Source organism: Trichomycterus rosablanca, chromosome 4, assembly GCF_030014385.1.
Source record: "Trichomycterus rosablanca isolate fTriRos1 chromosome 4, fTriRos1.hap1, whole genome shotgun sequence".
In the NCBI taxonomy this organism is placed as follows: Eukaryota; Metazoa; Chordata; class Actinopteri; order Siluriformes; family Trichomycteridae; genus Trichomycterus; species Trichomycterus rosablanca.
Window position 1 is genome coordinate 5,013,617 of NC_085991.1, and position 23,812 is coordinate 5,037,428.

General features: G+C 38.0%; 2 protein-coding genes across 2 annotated transcripts; one reads left to right on the forward strand and one right to left on the reverse strand.

Moving 5' to 3' along the window:
• Positions 1-265: 265 nt before the first annotated feature.
• Positions 266-7,124, forward strand: plxdc2a (plexin domain containing 2a). The gene is made up of 12 exons (XM_062992841.1): positions 266-421; positions 513-635; positions 1,673-1,742; positions 1,824-1,946; positions 2,044-2,162; positions 3,179-3,278; positions 3,725-3,820; positions 3,941-4,022; positions 4,479-4,539; positions 4,813-4,987; positions 6,134-6,285; positions 6,840-7,124. The coding sequence occupies exons 1-12, from the start codon at positions 266-268 to the stop codon at positions 7,122-7,124; spliced, it is 1,542 nt and encodes a 513-aa protein (XP_062848911.1).
• A 367-nt stretch (positions 7,125-7,491) lies between these two features.
• myripa (myosin VIIA and Rab interacting protein a) lies at positions 7,492-22,905 on the reverse strand. The gene is made up of 16 exons (XM_062992975.1): positions 22,853-22,905; positions 22,023-22,174; positions 17,888-18,109; positions 17,208-17,344; positions 16,853-16,933; positions 15,921-16,018; positions 15,380-15,460; positions 14,676-14,753; positions 14,380-14,524; positions 13,343-13,884; positions 11,154-12,287; positions 10,010-10,189; positions 8,793-8,954; positions 8,166-8,243; positions 7,977-8,037; positions 7,492-7,826 (listed from the first exon to the last, which is right to left on the reverse strand). The coding sequence occupies exons 2-16, from the start codon at positions 22,133-22,135 to the stop codon at positions 7,819-7,821; spliced, it is 3,120 nt and encodes a 1,039-aa protein (XP_062849045.1). The 5' UTR covers positions 22,136-22,174; positions 22,853-22,905; the 3' UTR covers positions 7,492-7,818.
• Between the last annotated feature and the right edge of the window lie 907 nt (positions 22,906-23,812).

A 23,812-nucleotide genomic window follows, 5' to 3' on the forward strand; every position in this document is an offset into this window, starting at 1 on the left:
CCCGGGAATTCTTTTGACTGTGAGCCATAGGATAACGACGGTTTATTAATTAATACACCTTCCGGCCGGCCTGTCGTGAGGGCCTGTCATCCGAGAGGCGGTCCGTGTTTAGCTCGCCCTGTTTTGGCAGGGAGTTTCCAGGGGCACCACGAGGAGGAGCGGACATCACCCCCTATACACGTCTATTTATTTTCCTCTTTATGTATCAGTCTCCTACAGAGAATTCGAAGGCTTTCTTAAAACAGTGAACGTATCGACAGTTCTGATGAACCCCAGTGGAAAGCCTTCCACCACCCAGCCCAGCCATGCTTGGATCAGTCATACTCAGGATTATGGGCAGTACCAAGAGCAAGGCAGGCCTAGCCTCAATGACCATGAAGTACTGACCAAAAAGAACCACGTCAACAGCTCGAATACTGAGGTATTCACCTACTCATGTACACAAACATGACTGATATGTGTGGCTCATCTTTATATTGTTTTTTTACGTGGACGTTCTCTCTACCTAACAGCGTGACTCAAATCATCTGTACTACATTTCCAAAATCTATGGCAAGGACTTGTGGGTAAACGCTGAGCAGATGGAAAAAGGAAGAGTTCATGGAGTCCTTTCCAACAGCAACAGACAAGCTTTGGTATGGTTGCCCAACACACCACAGACTGTAGCTCAGTACTATATTAAAAAAAGTATTTGTTCAAACGATACTTTAAAACACAAGAAATTTTGTAAAACATAACCTTATTAATTTAAAAGTTAAAGTTAATTTTTTGGCTATAAACCGATTTTAAATTTGATGCCTGCAAGACACCCCAAAAATTGGGACAGGAGCAAAATAATTGTGAAAAGTTATAGAAGTATAGAATACCATTTTGAATCATATTACAACAATGTACATTTGTAACAGATGAGGGAATCGTGATTGAGCCTTTGGTGGACCCTCCTTTTACACCCAGTCTTTGCAAGCACAGATGGCTCGTGGCTCAAGACTTTGTGCCAAACATTGTGAGAAAATTGTCAATCAGTTCAAAAAGAACATTTCTCAATGCAGGATTGCTAATAATTAAGGTCGTTCACCATCTACCAGACATAATATTGTAAAAAAATTCAGCTTGTGGAGGCCAATGCCAGAATTGTATTCTTGAACGTGCTTCTTTAAAGCGACATGTTTTCCAAGAAAGTCCATGATTACTTTAGCAAGACAGTTCAAGACCTAATTCTGCATGTTCTATAACAGTGTGACTTTATAGACACATTTAGATATAGCTCTGGACTGCAGGCTGGCCAGTGAAGCACACACACTCTGTGTTTATGAAACCACACTGTCTTGCTGGAACTGACTCTCCAGGAATAAACGTCACCTTGATGGCTGCACGTCTCTCCTAAATCACAACATACGCCTCTGCATTAACAATACCTTCACACATACACAAATCATCCATGATGTGGGCATGTATTCCTGATAACAGTCTGGACGGTCCGTTCTTGTCACAGAGAACTCAACGTCCATTTTTCTCATTTTGCTTTAAAAGAAAGTTGGTCAGTCAAAACATTAAAGCCATTTCTTGGCACTGTGACTACAAATAAAAGACTTAGAAGATTTAATAAATGATAAATTACTAGATTTTTCATATATGGGTTTGTATTTTCAAGAGTGTGTTTATTGTTTAACAGACAGTGAACTTGTCCTTTGCGTTTCCTTACTATGGACATTTCCTCAGAGAGATCACAGTCACAACCGGTGGTGAGTTTTCAATATAAACAAATAAATACATTTTCTAAGGAATTATATAAAAAAAATAAAGACAGAAATAAATATTCACAGGTTTCCTTTACACCGGAGACGTGATTCACAAAATGCTGACCGCCACTCAGTACATCGCTCCACTCATGGCCAACTTTGACCCGAGTATCTCCCCACACTCCACGGTCGTTTACTCTGATAACGGTACAGCTATGCTACATCTGTATTTCAGCGGGTATTCTTACCACTTCTGGTTGGTAGTGTGTAATGTTGTTTGATTTCAGCCATTTGTGTCTTGTAGGTACAGCTTTTGTCGTGCAGTGGAACCACGTTTACCTCCAAGATGAAGCACATTTGGGGAGCTTCAGCTTTCAGGCCACTCTGCACAGTGACGGCAGGATCACTTTCGCTTACAAGGAGGTGAAGCCTTATGTTATTATTTCCACAACAGAAATGATAGAACATACTGGCACTGATGTATTAAGCTTCATGCCAAACATTGTGAGAGAATTGTCAATCAGTTTAAAAACAACATTTCTCAATGCAGAATTGCTAATAAATTAAGGTCTTTCACCATCTAGCAGACATAATATTGTGAAAAGATTCAGCTTGTGGAGGACAATGCCAGAAATGATAGAACATACTGGTGCTGATGTATTAAGATTCATTAAGGTATAATAAACACTGGGGAGAAGGGTTAGCATAAGCCAGGGATGTCCAAAATACGTTTGTGCATCGTTACCATCTTTGAAACGGCTTGCGAGGTATTTTAGAAATAAAATTAAAGTTGTACCGCTATTAAGCAGGTGTCACTATCACATTAAACAAATGTAAAACTCTCCCCGTCTTCTTTCCCCGACTCAAAACATTAACACTACACCTGCATTTACACTCCCGAGTTTTTGGATAAACATAGCAGCGCCAAAGAAGCGAAAACTTGACTGGAATTCAGAGGGAAGTGGGCATGTTTAATTGAAAGAAGTATAACAATCTTCTTATTAGGATTATAAACTGGTGACGAGTGAAATCGGCAAAGGCTTAGTTTACTCAACACTGTCGACTGTCACTTAAATAAAAAGGAAGTGTGATTGATGGTAATGAAGTAGGTCTGTTATATTTTTGTGGTTTTATTACAAAAGAGTCTGTGGCTCTGTGTTTTTTTACTCCATCTGACCCCCAGCAGGGAAGGTTTGGACACCCCTGGCATAAGCGCTCATTTATTTTAATTGAGTTTAGCCCATTCATTTACAGGGATTGTATAATTGATCAACGTTAATGCTTCAATTGTTATTAACACAAAATGAACTAAATCACAATAATTTATTCAGATTATGTGAGAATCATTTTTTATTACGTTTGTGTGTTTTCCACATGCCAGTCATGATTAAATCAGGGCCCTTGTGTTTTACTAACATCATTTTAATATCACTGCTCAGATTCCTGTCGACATCAGTGAAATCAGATCAGAAAACCACCCTGTGAAAGTCGGTCTCTCCGATGCATTTGTGGTTCTTCATAACATTCAGCACAATCCAGGTACAGCGGCTTTCAGTATTAGTGATAAAGTGAGCTATTAATGCACTCTGAAATACACTATATGGCCAAAAGTATTAGGACACCTGACCATGAGCTTGTGTGAAAAAAATTGAATTAAAATAGAATGACCTCTGCTCTGTTGGAATCTATGCCTGTTTGGTCAGGGGTATTTGTATGGCTGTGTACTGATGTTGGTCAAGAAAGCCTCAATTTATGTTCCGGTTCATTCCAAAGCTGTTCAGTGGGGCTGAGGTCAGGGCTCTTTAACCCAAGCTTCTCTTCAGGTTTTTATAGAGCTTGCATGCTCTCAGGGGCATGTTCCATTATATAACTGATTTATTACACCTGTTAGCAACTGTTGTGTCCCAATACTTTTGTTCATATATTATATAGACCATGAAATGCAGCATTTAAAAGCTAAAAATCCTTATTTACATGTGTAACAGGTATCAGAAGGAGAACGATATACGAGTACCATCGGGTTGAGCTCCAAAAATCCAGAATTCACAACTCCACAGTTGTTGAACTTCTGCCTCTGCCAAGTGAGTCTGATGCTCTGCTGTTGTTCTCAGCACAGCCGTGTGGATTTGTGTGTTTAGTGCGAGAAAAACATTAACGTTCTTCCTCCTTTGACATCTTCCCACTTTTTTCCACTGTGCTAGCCTGCCTCCAGTTCTCCAGCTGTGACAGCTGTGTAACAGCTCACATCAGCTTTAACTGCAACTGGTGCAACCGCCTACAAAGGTACTTCATTACAATTTCATCTGATCTGTAATTCACTTCTTTAATTCACCTTTTGCATATGAACCAAGACGTACCTCATAAGGTATTAATTGATATTGAGTAAGCTGGCACTGCACTGTCACACGCACGCTCCAACACAAACACACAGACCACTTCTTTTCACCTGCTATTGCCGAGGTCTCGCAGAGGATACATTTACAAGTGGCTCAATTTTTTTTGCCATAATTTCCATTTTACTTTTTAATAGTGAATTTGACTTGTGAATTTAATATTGAATATAGAAAACAGCACACACTTACAGCAACTCCCATAATTTCTCACTGGAATATTTTGTAATTTCAAATATTTATTTAAATAAATATATATGTGCAGTGCTCAACAACTGCTAAGGAGTTTATTTAGAGCAGGTCGTCTTAGTTCTACAGAATCATCTGCATGTACTAAATTTGTTCTAAGATGTTCCAGTGGCTTTGACCGAAATCGCCAGGACTGGGTCGACAGCGGCTGTTTGGATGACGTAAGACCTGCATGCATCAGAAAACTCTCATTCTCTTAAGATACGTATATTACTTAAGAAGTAATTTATTACATCTTTATACGTTTATATTGCACCTTTCTATTATTTTCTTCTATTTTATCTCTATTTTAATTCTTGATTACTAATGTGACCGGGCAATTATAAAAAGCATTTTGCTGCTAGTTATTCCATGTATGATCTTATATATGATATAAAAACTTTGATTTAATTAATTTGATCATTTTTTGTAATTAAACTCTAATGTATTTTCAGGTAAAAAACCAGAGCTGTGCTCAGACAGCAAACAGAACCCAGCTACTCAGAGTAAGCGAGTCCCCTCCTATACACAGGACAGCAGATTCTACAACCACAGCCCAGCCTGGGAGTAAAAACACCACTGAATCAACCACAGATCCTGTCCACTCCACCATCCTAACCCTTAACCAACGTAAGTGGACATGGATCAACATTTATTTCCTAATACATACACTTATAAGCCAAAACATAATGATCACCACCAACAAATCTCTCCATTTTCTAAAAACTGCATGCGTCACGGTCAGGGACGTGATCAATGTCGGGCTAATGGTAGTCAATCATCGTACACATTTTGAATGAAGCAAATATGGCCTGAGTGACTGTGATCAGGGGCAAATCATTATAGACTGACAACTGGATTGAAGTACCTCTAAGCAAGCAAAAAGTGCTTACAAGCAACCATGGTAAACAAACACTGACTGTGGTCTTAGAAGCGACCAGCCACAAACCTCCAAAAGGTCACTGTGTGGTCAAAGGTACCTGAAGACATGAAGAATGTGGTGTCTGGTATGGACCAGCAGAAGGGCTAATGTGGTTCAAACTGTATATCATTGTAATGCTGGTGATGAGGTGAATGTCACAACACACAGTAAATTAAAACCTTCTGTGTATGGGGCTGAATATTTGCATATGCAGATCCGTTGTTTTATAAAGGGATTTTACATTTTATTTCCTATGTTTTCTATATTAATGTTTAAATACTTACAGTATATGTTTATACATTATATTTCATTCTATTTACATGTATTTGTACATATATTTTTACTCATAAAGCACCTTATGGTCCAGGTTTGTAAACTCTCTCACTCATATACTCAGTTAGCAGATGAATGCTCCTTTACATGTGCAAGTTCTGGGTACTGAGCATCAGTGGCACTGAAAGGACCATGATGCTTTACAGGAACCTGCATTGAAAATCTTTTGTATTAAATGCTTTTAAGACACATCAATTTGGGTAAAAAAACAAAAAAAACAAAAACATAATATCTGGATGTCTAATGGATGGAAATGTTCTTTTATGTTATGTTCTGTTTAATGACAAAATATCTCCTGTACCCGGACAGGTCAAGTTATTTAGCATGAAACAGAGTTTGTGTTCTCAGTTATATTCAGTCTAAAGCATTTAATACATTCTTTTATTAACATTGTATTTAAATAAACAATTAATACATTAATTATGTATTCATTTATTTTGTCATTGTTAATATTGTTATTACTGTTCAGCTGAATATAAGGCAGATCCATGAGTGTTGCTTTGTGATGTTCACTTTAACAGAAGCCGAGAGGCAGGAAGAACATAGTGAGAAGTTACAGACGGGTCTGCTTGTGGGAATCATCCTACTTGTGCTCCTCTTGGTTGGTGCAGTGCTGGCAACCATCTACATGTACCACCATCCCACCTCTAGTGCCAGTCTGTTCTTTATCGAGGTCAGCACAGAAACATTCTAGTCTTGTCATTATAGTGCATCTTAAAAGCATATTTAGTAAGAATCAGAGAGCTGTACGGGAATAAAAATGCCTCCACATGCCCCAACATCCCGTCCCTATATACCCTGACGTTGTCTCTTTGTAAAGGGGCATGTTGTGCCTCGCTATGCAAGTATTAAAGTTGAATCCAATATGTGGGATGCTTAACCAAGGTAGAACAATACTGTGGCAAAAGAGCCACAACCAAAAAGGGGAATGATGACCAACAGAATCCACAAGCTTGTAGCGGATATAATGGACAGAAAAGTGATAGAATCAGAATAAGAACCGGTTGTCACAACTGGGCCAGCTACTCAGTCCACCAGTGGAAGAAAGAAGAGGGAATTCGGTACAAACTAGAAGCAGCTATAAAAAGAGCAGGACAGCCCGCTTCTACCGTAAATCCACCACGGAGTATTTAATACTAACATATACAAACCTGTTTATTTCTCTTTTGTATTGTCTTCATTTATTATTGAATTAATTATTTACTTTTTTCATTATCTACAAATCAGAGACGACCGTCGCACTGGCCTGCGATGAAGTTTCGACGAGGTTCAGGACACCCCTCCTACGCTGAAGTGGACGTCCTGGGACAAGACAGGGAAGGGTTTATTGAAATGGAGTCTAAAGACAGCTTCTTTGCCGCGGATAGACGGGAAAGCTTATACACAACGGACCAGAGGGATGGTTTCATAGTGCCCGATCAAAAAGAACGATTCATAGTGGTGGAGCATTGCAGCATTTTTACTCAGATCTCTCCGAAATCTCTGAGACGGAATCACACCTCAGAAGAGTGAAGTGAACGGACATGTTTAATCAACTCTTCTTTTATTGTCCTGTTGACTGGACACAAATCAAGAATGTTTTGTTTCTTCATTTTGCACTATGTAAAAGCTTTTTTTTTTTTTTTTTTAATTAATGCCTTATTTGTAAAGAATTGTTTAATCATGTGAACAGTTGTAAATCATTATTATTGGGATATTTCGATTAATAGCTCACTGTTGGTGTATATATCACAAATAAATTAGTTCAGATTATTATTATTACTATCACAAATGTCTTGTCTATTATATTTACAGTAAAACAAATGCAATGCATTGTGACAAACTAAATAAAATCATCATTTCAACATTTGGAAAAACAGACAGTGAAATAAACGTAACATTATACACTGTGGATCTGATTTACTGTAACAAGCCAAGAGTAAAAACATGATCAGCATAATTCCTTCCTGCTCAGACACCTTGATACCTGATATGCCTATTAAATTAATCATTTATTACTTCCCCAACTTTTAACTGGCTAAATATAAAATTTTTAAATGTCTGAAGATTTGTTATATGATCTTTTGCATAAGAAACACAAACTAGCATAGCACACATCTTAAATATGGGCTAAGAGTAACTGATTGAACTATATTTTAGAACAACATGGTACAGGCGGTGCTATTGGCCTGGTGTGATTTTCAGAGCTGCAATTCTTTCTGCAGTATCAGACACCTGAAGAAAGAAAATTATAAACATTGTTTACACAAACAGTAAAGTTTGAGTTGTGTAGTGCTGAGGAGAAAGCCAAGAATTATTAGAGCTTTCAGAAATGTCAGTAATAACGTTGTACAGCCATAGACAGTCTGTTTGTTGAGCTCTTACCTTTCACTGGAGGCACTGGAAGTCGGCGACGTTGCTGCCGGGAAGTTTCTATGGTCTGTGACTGCAATAACAAGGTGAATTATGGTAGCTGAAGTGTTGTAATTCTTTAGTAAAAATAGTAATTTTTAACAAAACCACGCATCACAAACACCTTTGACACTCGTATGGTACTTTAGGTTTCAAACTGACCTTTGCAAAACGTGTCTGTGGTGCTACATTCAGACCGGCATTTTTCAGAGCTGCAATTCTTGCTGCAATATCAGTCACCTGAAGAAAAAAAAATTATAAACATTGTTTACACAAACAGTAAAGTTTGAGGTGTGTAGTGCTGAGGACAAAGCCAAGAATTATTAGAGCTTTCAGAAACACAATAATTAAGAAAGTGGGTTAAAATGCAAAGCTAAAAAATGATTGAAAAATTAGGCTTTGCAGTGACAGATGTGTTGATGTGAAACAATGTGATGATGTGTTTGATGTAAATGTTTGGTTTAAGAAATAAAGAACATTATACCAAGTTAGATGACAATGCTGAGGAACAAAACTATTCTATATGTTTTAATTCAGTACTTTTTGAGTACTTGCAGTGTTACGCAGTTATTACAGGAGTATAACGCAGTGTTATTACAGGACTTGTGAAAGGATGCAGAAGACCAAAAAAAAGTTGGATTGACAACATTACAATGCGGGATGCAAGTCAGAGAATGTGTGGAGAATGTACCCCATTAGGAGGTGTATTCACATACGTTTGATGATGTAGTGTAAGGTGCTCCAGCTACAGCAGAGTGCTGTAAATGACAGCATTAAGACTGAACATACCTGGAGCTCAGACTGCTGCACCTGAGCTGCGGCCGAGGCCACCTGCTCCTCCAGGTGAACCAGTTCCCCTTCTGTCGTTTCCCCACTAATACTGCGTGCACATTCCTCCAGATCCCCCAGCTCAGCCTCCAGCCCGAACACGGCACTCGCAGCCACATACACCTGAACACAAATATTAGGAAATAATAATTCATAACGTCTTTATATCCCAATACAAATTTGACTTGATCATCTGACTCTGTGGCACGATCTCCAAATATCTCCTAAGTACTGCACCCATTACTGAGCCACAAACATTACACAACCAGAAAACAAGAGCAAATCGTACATTTTAGTCAAGAAAGTCTCTGGAAGCCATTTCTAAGCAGCTTTAGATCTTAAACTCTTTTGTACAAACAACTGTTCCTAGAAACAAAGTACACAAAGCATTGTTTTCTTTGCCAATTAAACAAAAAAACCTCTTATGCTGAGAGAAAATGTGCTCTGATAGTCAAAAGCAATCCAAGAACCAAAAACGGGTCTGCCATTAGTTACAACCTTCTGAAACACAAGTAATCGTCTGTCCACAGTCATGTGTACTTTACACTGCAATGAGCTTAGAGGTTGTCGTACAAGAAAGGGGCCCCTGCTCCAAAATCAGCACCTAAAGCTTAACTACATTTTGTAACCAATCACACAGACAAAAAAATCAAATAAAACAAATACTAAGTTACTTAGACAAACTGACCAAAAGTATGTTTGAAGGAGAAAATGTAAGGCATTCAAACCCAACAACACCGTACCTGCTGTAAAGCCCTGTGGTGGTAGTATTTTGCTCTGCGTTTTTTTTTTTTGCTGACAGATAAATTGGTGCATTAAAAAATGAACTTTACTTACTTTAGAAGGATTACTACAAAACTATTGAATCTTAAAGACCTCACAATGGTTATTATACACTATAGTGACTGAATGGGCACAAATTACGGTTTTGGAATGTCTTGACCTTAGCCATAATCTGAACAGTAATAAAATGTTAAGTCTGGGCCAAAAAAACCCAAAAACAAATCTGGTTAAACAAATTCTAAGTAGTCGAAAAAAAAAAAAAGAAAAAAAAAAAAAGCTTGTTGACACATTTGGGTAAAAAGAGCTGTGGGGCACGTTTAAACCCACATCTGTAGCAAACATTCACAACATAATTCACAATAAATTTATAAAAGAGAGATAAGTTTAGTTCATACATTCTCCTCTAATCTGATGAGCTGCTCATCTAGCCTCTTCCTCTGAGCAGGAGGAAGGGCTGGTTGGTCCTGGTACTCTGATTCGCCAAGATCCATGGAGCTCTGAATCAGATCTTCGGTGGCATTCAGGACCTTCAGTACTTCAGTGGTGATGCTGCGCAGAGATGCAGCCGAATATTTCTGCACACATACAGACGTCACACATGAAACCGGGTACAGAGAGAAATACAACCCGATCTGATAGTAAGAACGGGGATCAAATAGCAGAGCAACATAAATAAAGCTTTTTAATAATATATTTACAAGCTGGACAAATCAGATGTCATCATAATTGAATAAGTAAATTTTATTACAAATAATAAAGATAATATTAAAAAATATAATAAGAGGGTTTAATCATGTTGATTGATGAATGCTTGGTCCTAATTAGGAAAGTATTGACACCACAGTAAATGGATGGATGGATGGATGGATGGATGGATGGATGGATGGATAGATAGATAGATAGATAGATAGATAGATAGATAGATAGATAGATAGATAGATAGACAGTAGATAGATAGATAGATAGATAGATAGATAGATAGATAGATAGACAGTAGATAGATAGATAGATAGATAGATAGATAGATAGATAGATAGATAGATAGATAGATAGATAGATAGATAGATAGATAGATAGATGGGCTAACAGATAGATAGACTGACAGAAAAGGACAGACAGAAAGATAGACAGACATAGATAGACAGAAAGATAGTTAAACAGACATACAAACAGAAAGATAAAAAGACAGAAAGACAGACAGACAGATAGATAGATAGACAGACAGAAAGATAAACAGACAGATGGACGAACGGACAGATAGATCAATAAACAGACAGATCAATAAACAGACAGATAGACAGACAGGCGAATAGATAGATAGATATATAGATAGATAGATCGATAGACAAAAAGCCATATAGTTAAACAGACAGACAGAAAGATAGATAAACAGTCAGACAGACAGATAGATGAATAGATAGACTGACAGATAGATTAACAGACAGACAGACAGATAAACACAAAGACAGAGTGCAGTAAAAGTGACTAGAATTTATCAGTTGTAGAAAAATACTGTCGGTGGATGAAGTGAAATCTTACTTTGTAGATTTCCTCTGGTGAGAGAAACTCGTTCTGACCTGACAGAGCGACCTCTACATCCTCCCTGATCACGTGATCATTACACTGTTCCTTCACTTCACAAATCTGTTCTTCTGTGCTCTCTTCGTCCACAACGCCATCCTGTAGTGCTTGTTTATCCTCAGTTGTTCTTTCAGCATGATCCATCTGGTTGTTTTGTGTGGTATTTGTTTTATCTGTTTGTTCTTCAACTGTCTCACACTTTTTCTCATTAGCAACATCTGATGTTTCGGATCTTGCATCGCTGAGATGTGCATCAATCTCATTTTCCATGTCATCCAAAGCCTTGACCACAATACCAATCATTCTTTCATATTCTTCGTTCCCGTTTTGTAAAAGATTATGATTGTAAACATCTACTCTTTCTTCTTTTGCGATTGCCAATTCATTTTCTAAATGATCTCTGCTTTCAGGTTTCAGATCTTCCACTTCATACTCTTGTCTATCAACATTTTGAGTGTTTCCACTCTCTTCAGGTGTTTTCTGTTCCTCATACTGAATACTGTTTCTCTCTCTGACCTGCTCTTCAGACTGTTCACAGTCATCCTGCTGTGGAATTCCTACAGATCTCTCTGTTTCACCATCATTTGATTTCACTGTGCGCTCTTGTACATCTATATCTTGTAAATGATTCATTTTATATGAATTTTCTAAGCTGACTGATTCCATATCTTCACTCGTAATGTCTCCACCATCTGATTTAATTTCATCTTCTTCCACTGGTTCTGGGTTTTCGGGCGTTTCTTCTCTCGGCTGTACGATCTCAGGATTATTAATCTCCATCTCTGCTGAACACTCGCAGTCACTAGTCTCCATCCAATCAGCATCAAGCTCATTGCTGATTGAGGAGGCCAGGTCTCTCAGTTTGTATTCCAGCTGGTCATCTGAAGAGCCAGTCAGAACATGAGTCTCAATGTTGGGGTCTGTGTCAACAACGTCAGGTGTCGGAGAACCAGGGGTGATGGTCCCGGATTTCAGAACATCTGGAGTCAGAGACTCGGGGGTGTATGCGTTCGTACTCAGAAACTCGGAGACGGCCTGTCTCCTGCTCTGGCATTTTAACAGAATGTCCAGCAGCATCCTGCCATAGACCTGCTGAAAAAACATCACGTGTTACTGAAATTTTCGGGAACATTTTCTGTTATGACATGTAGGTTTTCGTAAAAATGACCAGATCTAAAAAAACAGTTAGTAATGTACTTGGGCAGCACAGTGGCTCGGTGGGTAGCACTGTTGCCTCACAGCAAGAAGGTCCTGGGTTCAGAAGGTCCAGATGAAGCGATCTGGGTCCTTTCTGTGTGAAGTTTGCATGTTCTCCCTGTGTCTGTGTGGGTTTCCTCCGGGAGCTCCTGTTTCCTCCCACAGTTATGCAGTCATGTTAATTGTAGATACTAAAATTGCCCTAGGTATGAATGTGTGTGTGTGTGTGTGTGTGTGTCTGCACTGTGACACCCTGTCCAGTGTGTTTCTGTGAAAGCTAAAATAGGCTCCAGCAACCCCAGCGACCCTGATCAGGAGGCGGTTTTCCAACAAGTGACGTTGAGAAATATTTACAAATAATTCCAAAATGTACAAGAAGAGAAAACTGAAGCAGAAGGAGGAAATTTAAAGAAAGATGGGAAAGTGAACACAAGTTTGTGTTTCAAGAAGAAAAAACGGTACGTCTCTTGTGTAGGCCGTGTCTGTGCTAAAGGAGTACAATATAAATGTAGATATACATTATAAATATCCAGTACAAATTTGGCATTTTGACACTAAACACAGAATTTAGCCTCCAAGAAAAACAACAAACTGTCCAAGACTTAAAAGTCAGACTGCAATAAAAGCCAGATTGACCCTTTGAGGGCCACCATAATGCAGATGTGGCCCTCGGTGAAAATGAGTTTGACACCCCTGTACTAGAGGAAAGAGAAATTTCCTTTCCCAAACTGTTAAGGCATATAATTTATTTAACATAACTGATTTTATACATCTGATAGGAATAAGTGTGTTTGAAGTATCTGAACTCAATAATTAGGAGAGGTGTCCCAATACTTTTTTTCTGTAGAGAAAATGGGGATGATTTAAACCGAAACATTCAGTACATAATCTTATGATTACATGTGTGTTTTAAAATATAGGTCTCAAATATGTCAATGCAAAAAACTTACTGGTTCGGATAAGGACGTCTCTTCTCCTGCACTTTCTCTTGAAACGTTCCCCTCTGCATACTCTCGTTTGCTTAAATTCCTCCGTCGAGTCCTCTTGACCCTGTTGTCCTGTACTGCATCCTCGCTGCTGTCTGTACCATCGAGGTTTATGTTAGTATCTGTGGTGTTAGGACACTGAGAATAAGAGCGTCTGTGCTCCTGTAAGACCTTCCTCTTCAGTAAAGGATTTGCTTTGTGGATTTCGGCCGCTGGGTCGTTCCTGGTTTGGTCGGCGACGTTTTTTCCTGCAGGCTCATGGTTCTCGAAGGCGGTGTTGGAGGACATTTTGCAGTGATACTCCAGCCAAGCAGCAGTCCAGGTTGCTTCGGTGTCTGATTCAGCATCGGAGGCCATGCCATCATAGGCAGAGATTACGCTCGATTCTTTTTCCAAGGCGCTGAACATCAGGTTCTCACGATTGTTCGGCAGGCTCAGGCGAGACGGCTGGGCGCTCTGCAGGGCAAACCAGTTCCCGTCTGGACTCTGTAGCACCGACGACGTACCTGCAGTTGCACAAGTTTGGAAAAAAATTGAAGAATAAATGTCGACATGTTTTGTTTTTAATTACAAGTTTCTTTTTTTATTTTATTTTTTACATTTATATTGCCTGCGATGGACTGGCGCCCCGTCCAGGGTGTTACTGTGTGCCTTGTGCCCATTGAAAAGCTGGGATAGGCTGTAGAACCCCCCCCCCCCCCCCCCCGGCCCTAATTGGATAAGCGTTTAAGAAAGTGAGTGAGTGAGTACATTTATATTGCTGTGAGGTGACAGTGCTATCCACTGAGTCACCCTTGGTAGATATGAGATTGAATAACCCATGTAATGTAATCTAAGTTCATGTAATCAATTAGTAGAATGTTGATAATAAAATTGAAACGAAAGAAGGTGGACAGTGCTATTTTCTTCCAAAATAAATGAATACATTATTTTTATTTTTTTATTAAGTTTGTACATGTTTTTACACAAATTAGAATAAACGTGCACGGTCAGATTCTTACACGAGTTCTCCATCCAGTCCACGCTCTTACTCCGGCCGGGGACTGTAGGGACAGGACCCTGTGTACAGAGCATGGGACTCTGCTCGGCTTTGTCCTGCTGGGCCAGCATTTCTTCAGTCAGAATTGAGAGGGCTGAGTGAGGCTTCTGTGTTAAAAAATGGGCAAAAATATTATATATAATATTTATATAATAAAAAAGAGGGCATTAAAATATTATTTATTCTATTAGGATTTTAAAAAACTCTGTGGGAGATAGTAGCAACGTGTTGGACAGTAGTGGCTGGCCTGGGACTCACATTGCTGTTCTGATCAGGTGGTGACTCCAGATTACACTTTGGTTGCATCTCGGACAGATCTCTCTTCCTGCAAATAATCTGAAGTGAAAGAGAAACGAACTATAGTAAAGTGTATCTGACACGATACCCAAGATTCTCCTGTGTGGTGTTTGAAGGGATGATTTTCTGTTGTTTGTGTGGGTGTAAAAATAGATATTTGAAGTATCAGTGTCTGCAGTAAAAAAAATTATATCCGTGTAAATGATAAACTAATTATAAGTCTAATAAACACCTACGAGATTTTGGGATTTGGAGATTTTTGGAATTTATGTCTATTCAGTCAAAAAAACACTTTTAAGGTCAGACACCCTACACGTTGAACTATACTAAGACAATAAAAAACATAAAGGTATAACTTTGAGTCATGAGTATTTAGCCAGAAGTTTACAGAATAGAAGGAAGCTGGTACATAAACGTCAGTGTATAAAATATTCTAGTTGATAAATTTCTAACTGGATAAATTTTTGGAAGTAAGTAAATTACCAGACAATGGGTGCAAGTATAACAGTAAAGCATATAATAAATATAATCCAACCGTTACTTAAGTTTGGGGTGTAAAAGGGGTCTAAAATGTCCTAAACAAAAAATCTCTCATTAAAGTCTCATTAAAAATAGCATAAAACTATAAAATAGTAAAATGTTATTTTTTCCTTCTTGTTACTCACAGTCTGCACAATCAGGGTGGTCAGCTCTTCAATCAGTTCTCCTCTGTTATCTCGTAGATAACAAGCTTCATTCAGCTTTTTCTGTGAAAGAATACAGAATAAACATTAATAATTAATATCAATTCTGTTACCAACATGTGGAGGTTCAGGAGATGAGTTGCTGGAGTTATCTAAGTCCATCATATAAGCAATAACAAATAGTAGGTCAGATGTTGGCACTGATGTTGGGCATAAAGGCCTGACTCACAGCTGATGTTCCAATTCATCCCTAAGGTGTTAAGTAGTGTTGGGGTCAGAACTCTGGGGTCAGAGTTCCTCCACACCAAATTAGTCAAGTCCTGTCTTCATAAAGTGGGATTTGTGAACAGAAGCACAGTTATGATGGAACAGGAAAGGACCTAACCCAAACTGTTGCCACCAAGCATATAATTATATTTCTGTCAACAAGTAAAAAATTCTGAGTATAGTTCCAACAATGCCTGAATAATTCAAGTAAGCGTAACTGAATGTGTGCGTTATACTACAGATACAGAATTAGTACCTGGTTTTCTGGCTGACTCTCGGCCTTGGTGATAGCCTCATCTATAGCTTCTTTTGCCACACGCAATGCCACGCTGATGCTCTCTGCCATGCTTCGCTCTGTAGAGAAAAGGTTACAGTAACCAGTATGTATCGCAAAGAATCTGTAAACATGTTAACAAACAGCACAAAGTGTGTTATTTATCCTGTATTCTTGCTGAGTGTAAATTAGATTATACTAAAGGCTGAAATAACTACATACTGATTTGTATTTGCGTATTCACATTATTCATGGGCAATATAACCAAAATTATTTGTATTTATTCATTTTATTTTATTTTTTGTTTTATTACCACTTTCACTTGGTCAGGGTTGTGGTGGCTCTGGCTTCCCCAGAATCACATGCAGTATCCAGCAAATCATGTCTGTATATAGACAAAGCTGAAAATTAGAACCTTGAAGGGCTAGCATAATTCACCGCTGTGCCATCCAAACGCCTCTATGTATTAACTGTGGGTGTAATTTTAAGTGTATAAGACACAGTATACTAATTTTTCAGGCTGTTTTGATTGAGCCAGGTTGCTCATGTTTGCTTAGTGTTAGAAAAACAACACTTTATCTCTGAATTTATCACAAAAAGTAATCAATATTAAATATTAAAGTGAGCAAGAATCTGACAAAAATGCCAAATATTATATAATCAAATGTGAGAAAATAACATTTTCAAATAATTTTTGTAAGTTCTCATTTATTTCCACAACAAAAGCTCAGGGATATTGCTTGCTTATTCAGCTCAGTTCGAATTGAATCTCACTGCTCTAATAATATGTTCATAGCACAGTATAAACCATCACCGGCATGGCCTGCGTTTAACATTTTATCCTCATTTTGCCCCCGATGTGACTGTAATGTAGTAAGGACAGAGCATTTTTAAATGGATGTTGTGTTACGAACCTTCACTGTGCTTGTAAAATGTAGAGTCGCTCTCATAAACACTGTCCTCAGGAGAAACACTTTCAGCATATGTACTTCCTTCTGATAAAGCAAGAAAAACACCATCACTGCATGTGTTTAGGTACAATTTCATACTCACAGTTTAACAGTGTTTCTAACTGGAAAATAAAATGAACTATTCTTTTTAAATTCCAAAATCATTTTTTCGGGTTTTTTACCATTACGGACAAACAATGTTTGTTGTGTCTAAGTCGATTTAAATCGATTTAAAAATATTAATCCTGTGTGTGTGTAAATATTGCAGGTTTGATTTAGGTCAATGCTGCAGAAGCCATAAACAAGTAAAATGACGCACCTGTGAGTTCGGCCTGACTCTCCTGTTCTCCGATGTGCCTCCTGTAGAGCATCTTCAGCACCTTGGCGCTGCCGAATCGTTTGAACCGTCTCCTCACATTATTGTAGAACCACTCCAGAGACTGGGTCTTCAACAGTCTGTAAACACACAGGTGAGATACAACAGGAAAACTTAACTTGATTAGTTGAAATTGGGGCAGTGGATGCTCAGTGGTTAAGGAGCCAGACTAGTAATCAGAAGGCTGGCGGTTTAAGCACCGTCACTGCCATTTTGCCACTGTTCAACCCCCTGATCCAGGCCGTTATGTCTGAATTGCTTGAATTGTACTGTGTTTGCTAAATGTTATAAATGTAAATCTAAAATACTGTAAATAAATTCTGGTGCATTTTTTGCTTGATGCTATATGATTGTTTCTGTAAGAAGTTAACAGTTTTGTGCCACTGCTATATAATGGAAACAGCTAATTAAGAAAATGAAAATACATGGGCACAGTGTGGCACTTAATGTGAAAGTGATGGAGGATGTTCATGCTACCTGCAAAACAAAAGGTTTGCTTTCCAAAACATCACAGATAAAATCTACAATATTCATTATAAAAAAACCCTATAGTTGTACATAGAGTTACAGACAGAAACACACCCTCATGCATAATCTGTGAAAGTGTAGTGACGTGTTCTTACCTGCTTTTTTCGCACGCGAAGCAGATCCAGCTTTTGTCTGGTTCAGAGTAAGAGCAGCAGCGCTTGCAGACGTTGTAGCAGCAGTCCAGGCAGCGACGACGCGGCTTCAGTAGGAAGGTGAAGGACGAGCAGCACCGGATGCAGCAGCGTTCATTAAAGCCACGCTGACGCGACAGCAGGACGCACCGACTCTCCTCCTGATCTAGCTTCTGTTTCAGCTCACTAACAGGGATAGTCGGAGAGAGAGGGACAGAGAGAACATATGACAGAGTGAATAGTAGTCAGAGAATGACAGAAATACAATATATGACCTATTTTTTTGGGGGCTAGTTTCCCCTCTACATAGGACTATTTCATCTGCATGCTGCGTTGCTGTTGATGTGATGAAGAAGTTCGGCATTCAGTTGGTGCCCATGTCCTGCGACGACATGGTGTCATGTTGTTGTGGCGAGGGGACAAGTGCCAACAAAGGCCTGAAATCAGTAACACAACGCTGGTATGAGGACGTATCACACAAAGGTTGGGGACCACTGCTCTCAGACTTTCATCAGCTAGACTGTCATCACATCCTAATAGATATTACTAGACCCCTGTCCACACGAATACAAGTATTTTTAAAAATATAGTTATATGCTCCTCATGTCACATACATTCATCTATGAAAACTTAAATAAACCTTTAGTTCAGCGTTATTCATTAATTATTAAAAAATGATATATTTTAAATGTATTTCCAAAACCTCCAGACCCTGAAAGTCTGTGACAATTCCAGTAATGAACCACTGTAGTGCACACTAATACCTACACATAAGTCTTAGCAATTTGGGACAACCAATTCATTCCAAAGGTGAGGCTGAGGTCAGAGCTCTGTTCGAATCACTGAAGACCCTTCACACCAAGCTTGTCAAACTATATCTGTATTGACCTCACTTTGTTTTGCTAAAACAGGAAAAGGCCTTTCGTAAAGTGTTACCACAGAGTTGGAAAAATATAATTTATTGATTATATGTTTTATCTAGCTGTGGCTTAACCAACTTAACTCAGTAACTAATGGGTGACCATATACTTTAGGCTGTATAGCGTGTGAAGCAGCCATGTGGACACCTGGCAGTTGACCATTACTTAATGCATTTTAAAAACTAGATTTGTGTGTTTTGACACTCATCTGAGATGTGACGTCAGTGGGAAAATCCCTGGTATTTAGGCCGTGCGTGTGAATACCACCAGTGACATCATAAGACTGACATAACCCCACGGTCCAGAGGTGTGAAATGGTTTGAAATTGCCAGGGTAAACGTCGCAGGATGGCATAGTAAATAGGTGATGTTACAATGTGAGTGTGTCATGTTTCCTTCTAGTGTTTTTTCAGTCTTGGGACATTCAACACTAAGTTTGGTTGGTGTATTGGTGCAAAATACAGGTAAGCCTGTCTGATATAATAATAATAATAATAATAATAATTAATATTAGCAAATAAATTAGCAAATAATTAGCAAAATAATAAACCTAAAATAATAAACAATCGTGTATTTTTCTCACTACACTGGGGTGCATATATTTTTCTTTTTTTGGTCATTTTCCAATGTTACTATAGTCTGAGAGCTGGATGCATAGAAGCACACTGAAAATTACTTTGGTGCCACTTTGGAGTCAATTGGCGTGCCAACCCACCAACTGATACAAAAGTTACAAAACTTTTTGTTGAATAAAAACTAAACTAACTTTTATACTAAATTTTAATACTAAAAATAAACTTTTATTATTTTAGGTTTGCCACATAAAACAAAGTCGCTAAATCATAATTATTTTTTATATTATTATTATTATTATAGGAAGAAGCTGTTAAAATAATTCTGGGTCATGTTGTACAGAGCCCAGACAAGGTGGTCCTACCTGTGTCCTAATCCAATACACCAAACTCATCAATTAAAACCTTTCTGGGTCTCGCTCAATACACAGGGGCATAACGCTCAGAACCCACACTGTAAAACCAAGTCTTCACTTGGAAAAAGGCAGTGTAAACCAACTTCTAGATATTCTCACTAAAATTTATTTTAGGCTGCCCACCTGTGGCCAAGAGAAGCATTACAGTCGTTTGTTTTTATAAATAAAAAATTGAATTTTATTTTATTTCATTGTCATGTTTTATCATCACTTTATTTATTTAGTCCAGCTTCCCCCGAATCACTGGGTACAATGCATTTAACACACCCCTGACACAACGCCAATCTATAGTGGGGTCTCTGCCAAAGTTGTAGACAATTGTGGCTGTATGTGGACACCTGACCGGCCGATAGCACCACAGTGAACCCTGGATCCCAGCAGTAGTGGACTAGCATAATTTACTGCTTCGCCACCTGAATGAGTTCCTATTTCCATGCACAAAGTATGATATTTTCCTTTAATCTTTCAGCAGTGGAATGACAAATAAATGAATGAAGCCAAATATGATTTACTGCAACTATGACAGATTTGTTCACACAATCTATATAATCTTTAATAATAATGCTAGAAAGTTCTCTTGACCAAATGATGTGGAGGATTGTAAAGTACATAAAAAATATGAAATATGCCCAGTAGACAACAGTAAATTAATTACATGCAGTAAGTTTCAAATGAAAAGCCAGTCAGATCATAAATAAACGTCCTCCTCACTGGCCGATCCCACTGGAATATCTTACTCTAACATTTGGGAGCTGGGCAAAGCTTTCCAGTGATTAAATTCAGGTCTTCTGTTCTCCACTAAAGGCAATCAATACAAACGTGTGTTTAAAATGTGTACGCATTTGTACGCAATTCAGTGCTTCATTCATTCATCCGTTCATCTGTATGTGAAAAGAAAGACTAACAAGGCAAGAGATTTAAAGGAAAAATCCAGTACATATGAGAAAAGTGTTCATTACGCTTTCCTGAAAGCTTTATGAACTAATCTGATCATGGGACAAAAACAAGATTACTGTAGACAAAATAAAACCCTGGTGCCAGACCAAGCTGCTTATCACTATGGAGATTCGTTAATCAGGAAATGGTAGAAGTCCATTTATGGAGTGATTTTGTGGTTTAGGAAGTATGTTTGTACTGTTAATTGTTAAAAGATTAGATTGAGAAGCCTTAAAAGTTTGGCTTTAGTTTCTGTGTATTACACTGGAATGTCCCTAACTAATGTTTTCTATTTCTTAAGAGCGGGTCTCACACTTTGTTATTCGTAAGTACCAGAATTGCTTTTGTGAAATGCATTTTATTTAACACGTTTAGAAATTATGTTAACTTTTTGAGTAAAATAAAAGATTGTAATGGATTACATAAGAACTAACTTGTTCATTTACTTTAGTTTAGGGCAGGAATTCAACTGTCCTTAAGCTGAGAATATACAAAGGGGACAAAAATGTAAACACACTTTAATAGATGTTTTTATTAAGTTTGTTGAAGTTGAATGAAATTATGGTAGCAATGCGTAATATGGTGTTAAAATGTGACTTATATTCATTTACAAAAATGTGTAAACATCTTTTGCACTCCCCCCCCCCCCTCCATACTGTACACACTCTCAGGAAGTAGGCTATTACTAGACTAGGAAAAGACAGCCCTTCCTGTCCTTTGTGCTGTGTTCAATTAAAAAAGCATGAGAAAGGATCACAGTTTAGAGAAAACGGTAGCCTATGCATGTGCATACATTTCAAAAACTTATCACATTTTATTGCAGCTACATCATTACAATAATTAGTTATTAAAACTCACAAGTTTAAAGGTAAAAAGGGCTTTCATTTTTTTAAAGTCTGGCAGAATCCCTCCCTTATTAAATGCATGTGTTTTGAAAGGGATTTGTATGCCTTAGTGGAAGCAACAGTCCTAACAGTGAATTCATTAACAACAAAAATGAAGCCTGAACCTGCTTTGTTGTGCTCTGTCTCTGTTAAATTCTATTTATTTTGTGTCAGGGGCAGAAGTGTTTTGAGGAACCCCAGCGTCACACAAGATAAACACAATCTGCAAATCCAAAATCTCTAGCCAACAATGATGGTCCAAGCCATGCTAAAAGATTACCTCTAGTCTCCAAATATACATATACGCTGTACCAACAATGTAGGTTTCGGACCTTGTGTGTAGGATGGATGAGTGTAGAAAAGAGGCAATACCTCAGTCGCTCCTCTTCTGATTTGCGTAGCTGCATATCCCTCTGTACCACCTGCAGCACATGTTCTGCCTCCTCCTCTGTCAGTTTGGAGACATCTAGCTTGCGGCCCATCATTTTTCTCCATCAATTCTGAGACGTGCTCTCTGTTAATAACTGGGGGAGGGAAACACAATTACTTACTCTCATTTGTGTTCAATAACCAAAATCTGCCTACTTATTATTATTTTATTATGATTATTTAATTTCATTTTCATGTTTTACCACTGCTTTGTTCTGGTCAGGCTTACAGTGGGTAATAATAATAATAATAATTATAATAATAATAATAATAATAATAGTTATTTTCCCCAAAAGGATCAACAAAGTCGTATATTATCTTATCTTAACGTAAATCAGTAAGTGAAACTGAATACTTTAGACAATGCTTAAGATATTTTATTACCTTATATTAAATAATTATTTCAGACATGTAAACACTACTGCTATTCTAATAATAATATTACTGCCTCTATCTTGTGCATAATCTAAAATTGACAAATAGTTTAGGTATTCTGCTAAACACTGCCAATGTAATGCCTCATCTTCAATATTTGTATAAAAAATTTATATTTATAATACTATTATCTATTTTTGCTATAGTAGTCTGCATTTATGAAGGGTTAATAGTATTTACTTTTTATTTAAATGTGTATTAGAACTAATGACAGAATTAAACAATTAGTAATATATATATATATATATATATATATATATATAAATATATAATTAATACACAATTGTAACTAAATTCCCACAGAATATGACAGTGAGAGTGTCGATGGAGCGACTTACCGGCTCCTCCTGTGGAGTTTCCTTGTTAAAAGTTTAAGTTAAAATCATTATTAAAGTTGTCCAGGTCTACAAAGTGTACACATATATTTTTATCTAAATAAATCATATATAAATACTAAAAATAAACAAAATATTCGCCTGTTGTTGTTCTGACAGAAGAACCACGAGCTCAGTGCGCGCTACACATCCAGCGTCACTGCAGCACCTGAAGCGCGAGCGGCTGCGCGCGGACCAATCACGTGATTCCAAACCTACCCACGCGCCACTGCTCTACTATATATATAAAGCGTTTTACTAATTTTATTTCACTTTATTTAACAACCGGCAGTATTTCATCAAAAGCAATGAACTATTAGACCTAGATACAGTGCTAGAAATATTAATTGCTCGATGTTGTCAGATTATCAAAGGAAATATGTTTCTCCACAAATAGGACTTGGGTAACAACATTCAAGGAATTAGTAGGATTTAATAAAAGTAATTTATAGGACGTTTTAGCTAACTGAACACTTGCAGGCTTGATCAGTAAGTTTGTTTGTTTGTTTGTTTATTTATTAGGATTTTAACGTCATGTTTTACACTTTGGTTACATTCATGACAGAACAGGTAGTTACTCATTACACAAGATTAATCAGTTCACACTGTTATATCGAACATAGTCATGGACAATTTAGTGTCTCCAATTCACCTCACTTGCATGTCTTTGGACTGTGGGAGGAAACCGGAGCATCCGGAGTAAACCCACGCAGACACGGGGAGAACATGCAAACTCCACACAGAAAAGGACCTGGACTGCCCCACCTGGGGGTCGAACCCAGGACCTTCTTGCTGTGAGACGACAGTGCTACCCACTTAGCCACCATGCTGCCCCCATCAGGAAGTCAAGCTGTCACCTTGAACTTTAAGGAAACTCCACAAGAGTAAAGCAAATACAATATTAGTCATTTGGAAGGCTCTAGG

What these genes read in the sequence shown, in the direction of transcription:
- plxdc2a (XM_062992841.1), top strand. Translation starts at nt 266, where the DNA reads ATGAACCCCAGTGGAAAGCCTTCCACCACCCAGCCCAGCCATGCTTGG. An exon ending in GATCACAGTCACAACCGGTG is followed by an intron (nt 1,743 to 1,823) that starts GTGAGTTTTCAA and finishes AAATATTCACAG; the next exon opens with GTTTCCTTTACACCGGAGAC. An exon ending in CATCCTAACCCTTAACCAAC is followed by an intron (nt 4,988 to 6,133) that starts GTAAGTGGACAT and finishes TCACTTTAACAG; the next exon opens with AAGCCGAGAGGCAGGAAGAA.
- myripa (XM_062992975.1), bottom strand. Translation starts at nt 22,135, where the DNA reads ATGATGGGCCGCAAGCTAGATGTCTCCAAACTGACAGAGGAGGAGGCA. An exon ending in TTCGCGTGCGAAAAAAGCAG is followed by an intron (nt 17,345 to 17,887) that starts GTAAGAACACGT and finishes GTGTGTTTACAG; the next exon opens with ACTGTTGAAGACCCAGTCTC. An exon ending in CACCTGATCAGAACAGCAAT is followed by an intron (nt 14,525 to 14,675) that starts GTGAGTCCCAGG and finishes TTTTTAACACAG; the next exon opens with AAGCCTCACTCAGCCCTCTC.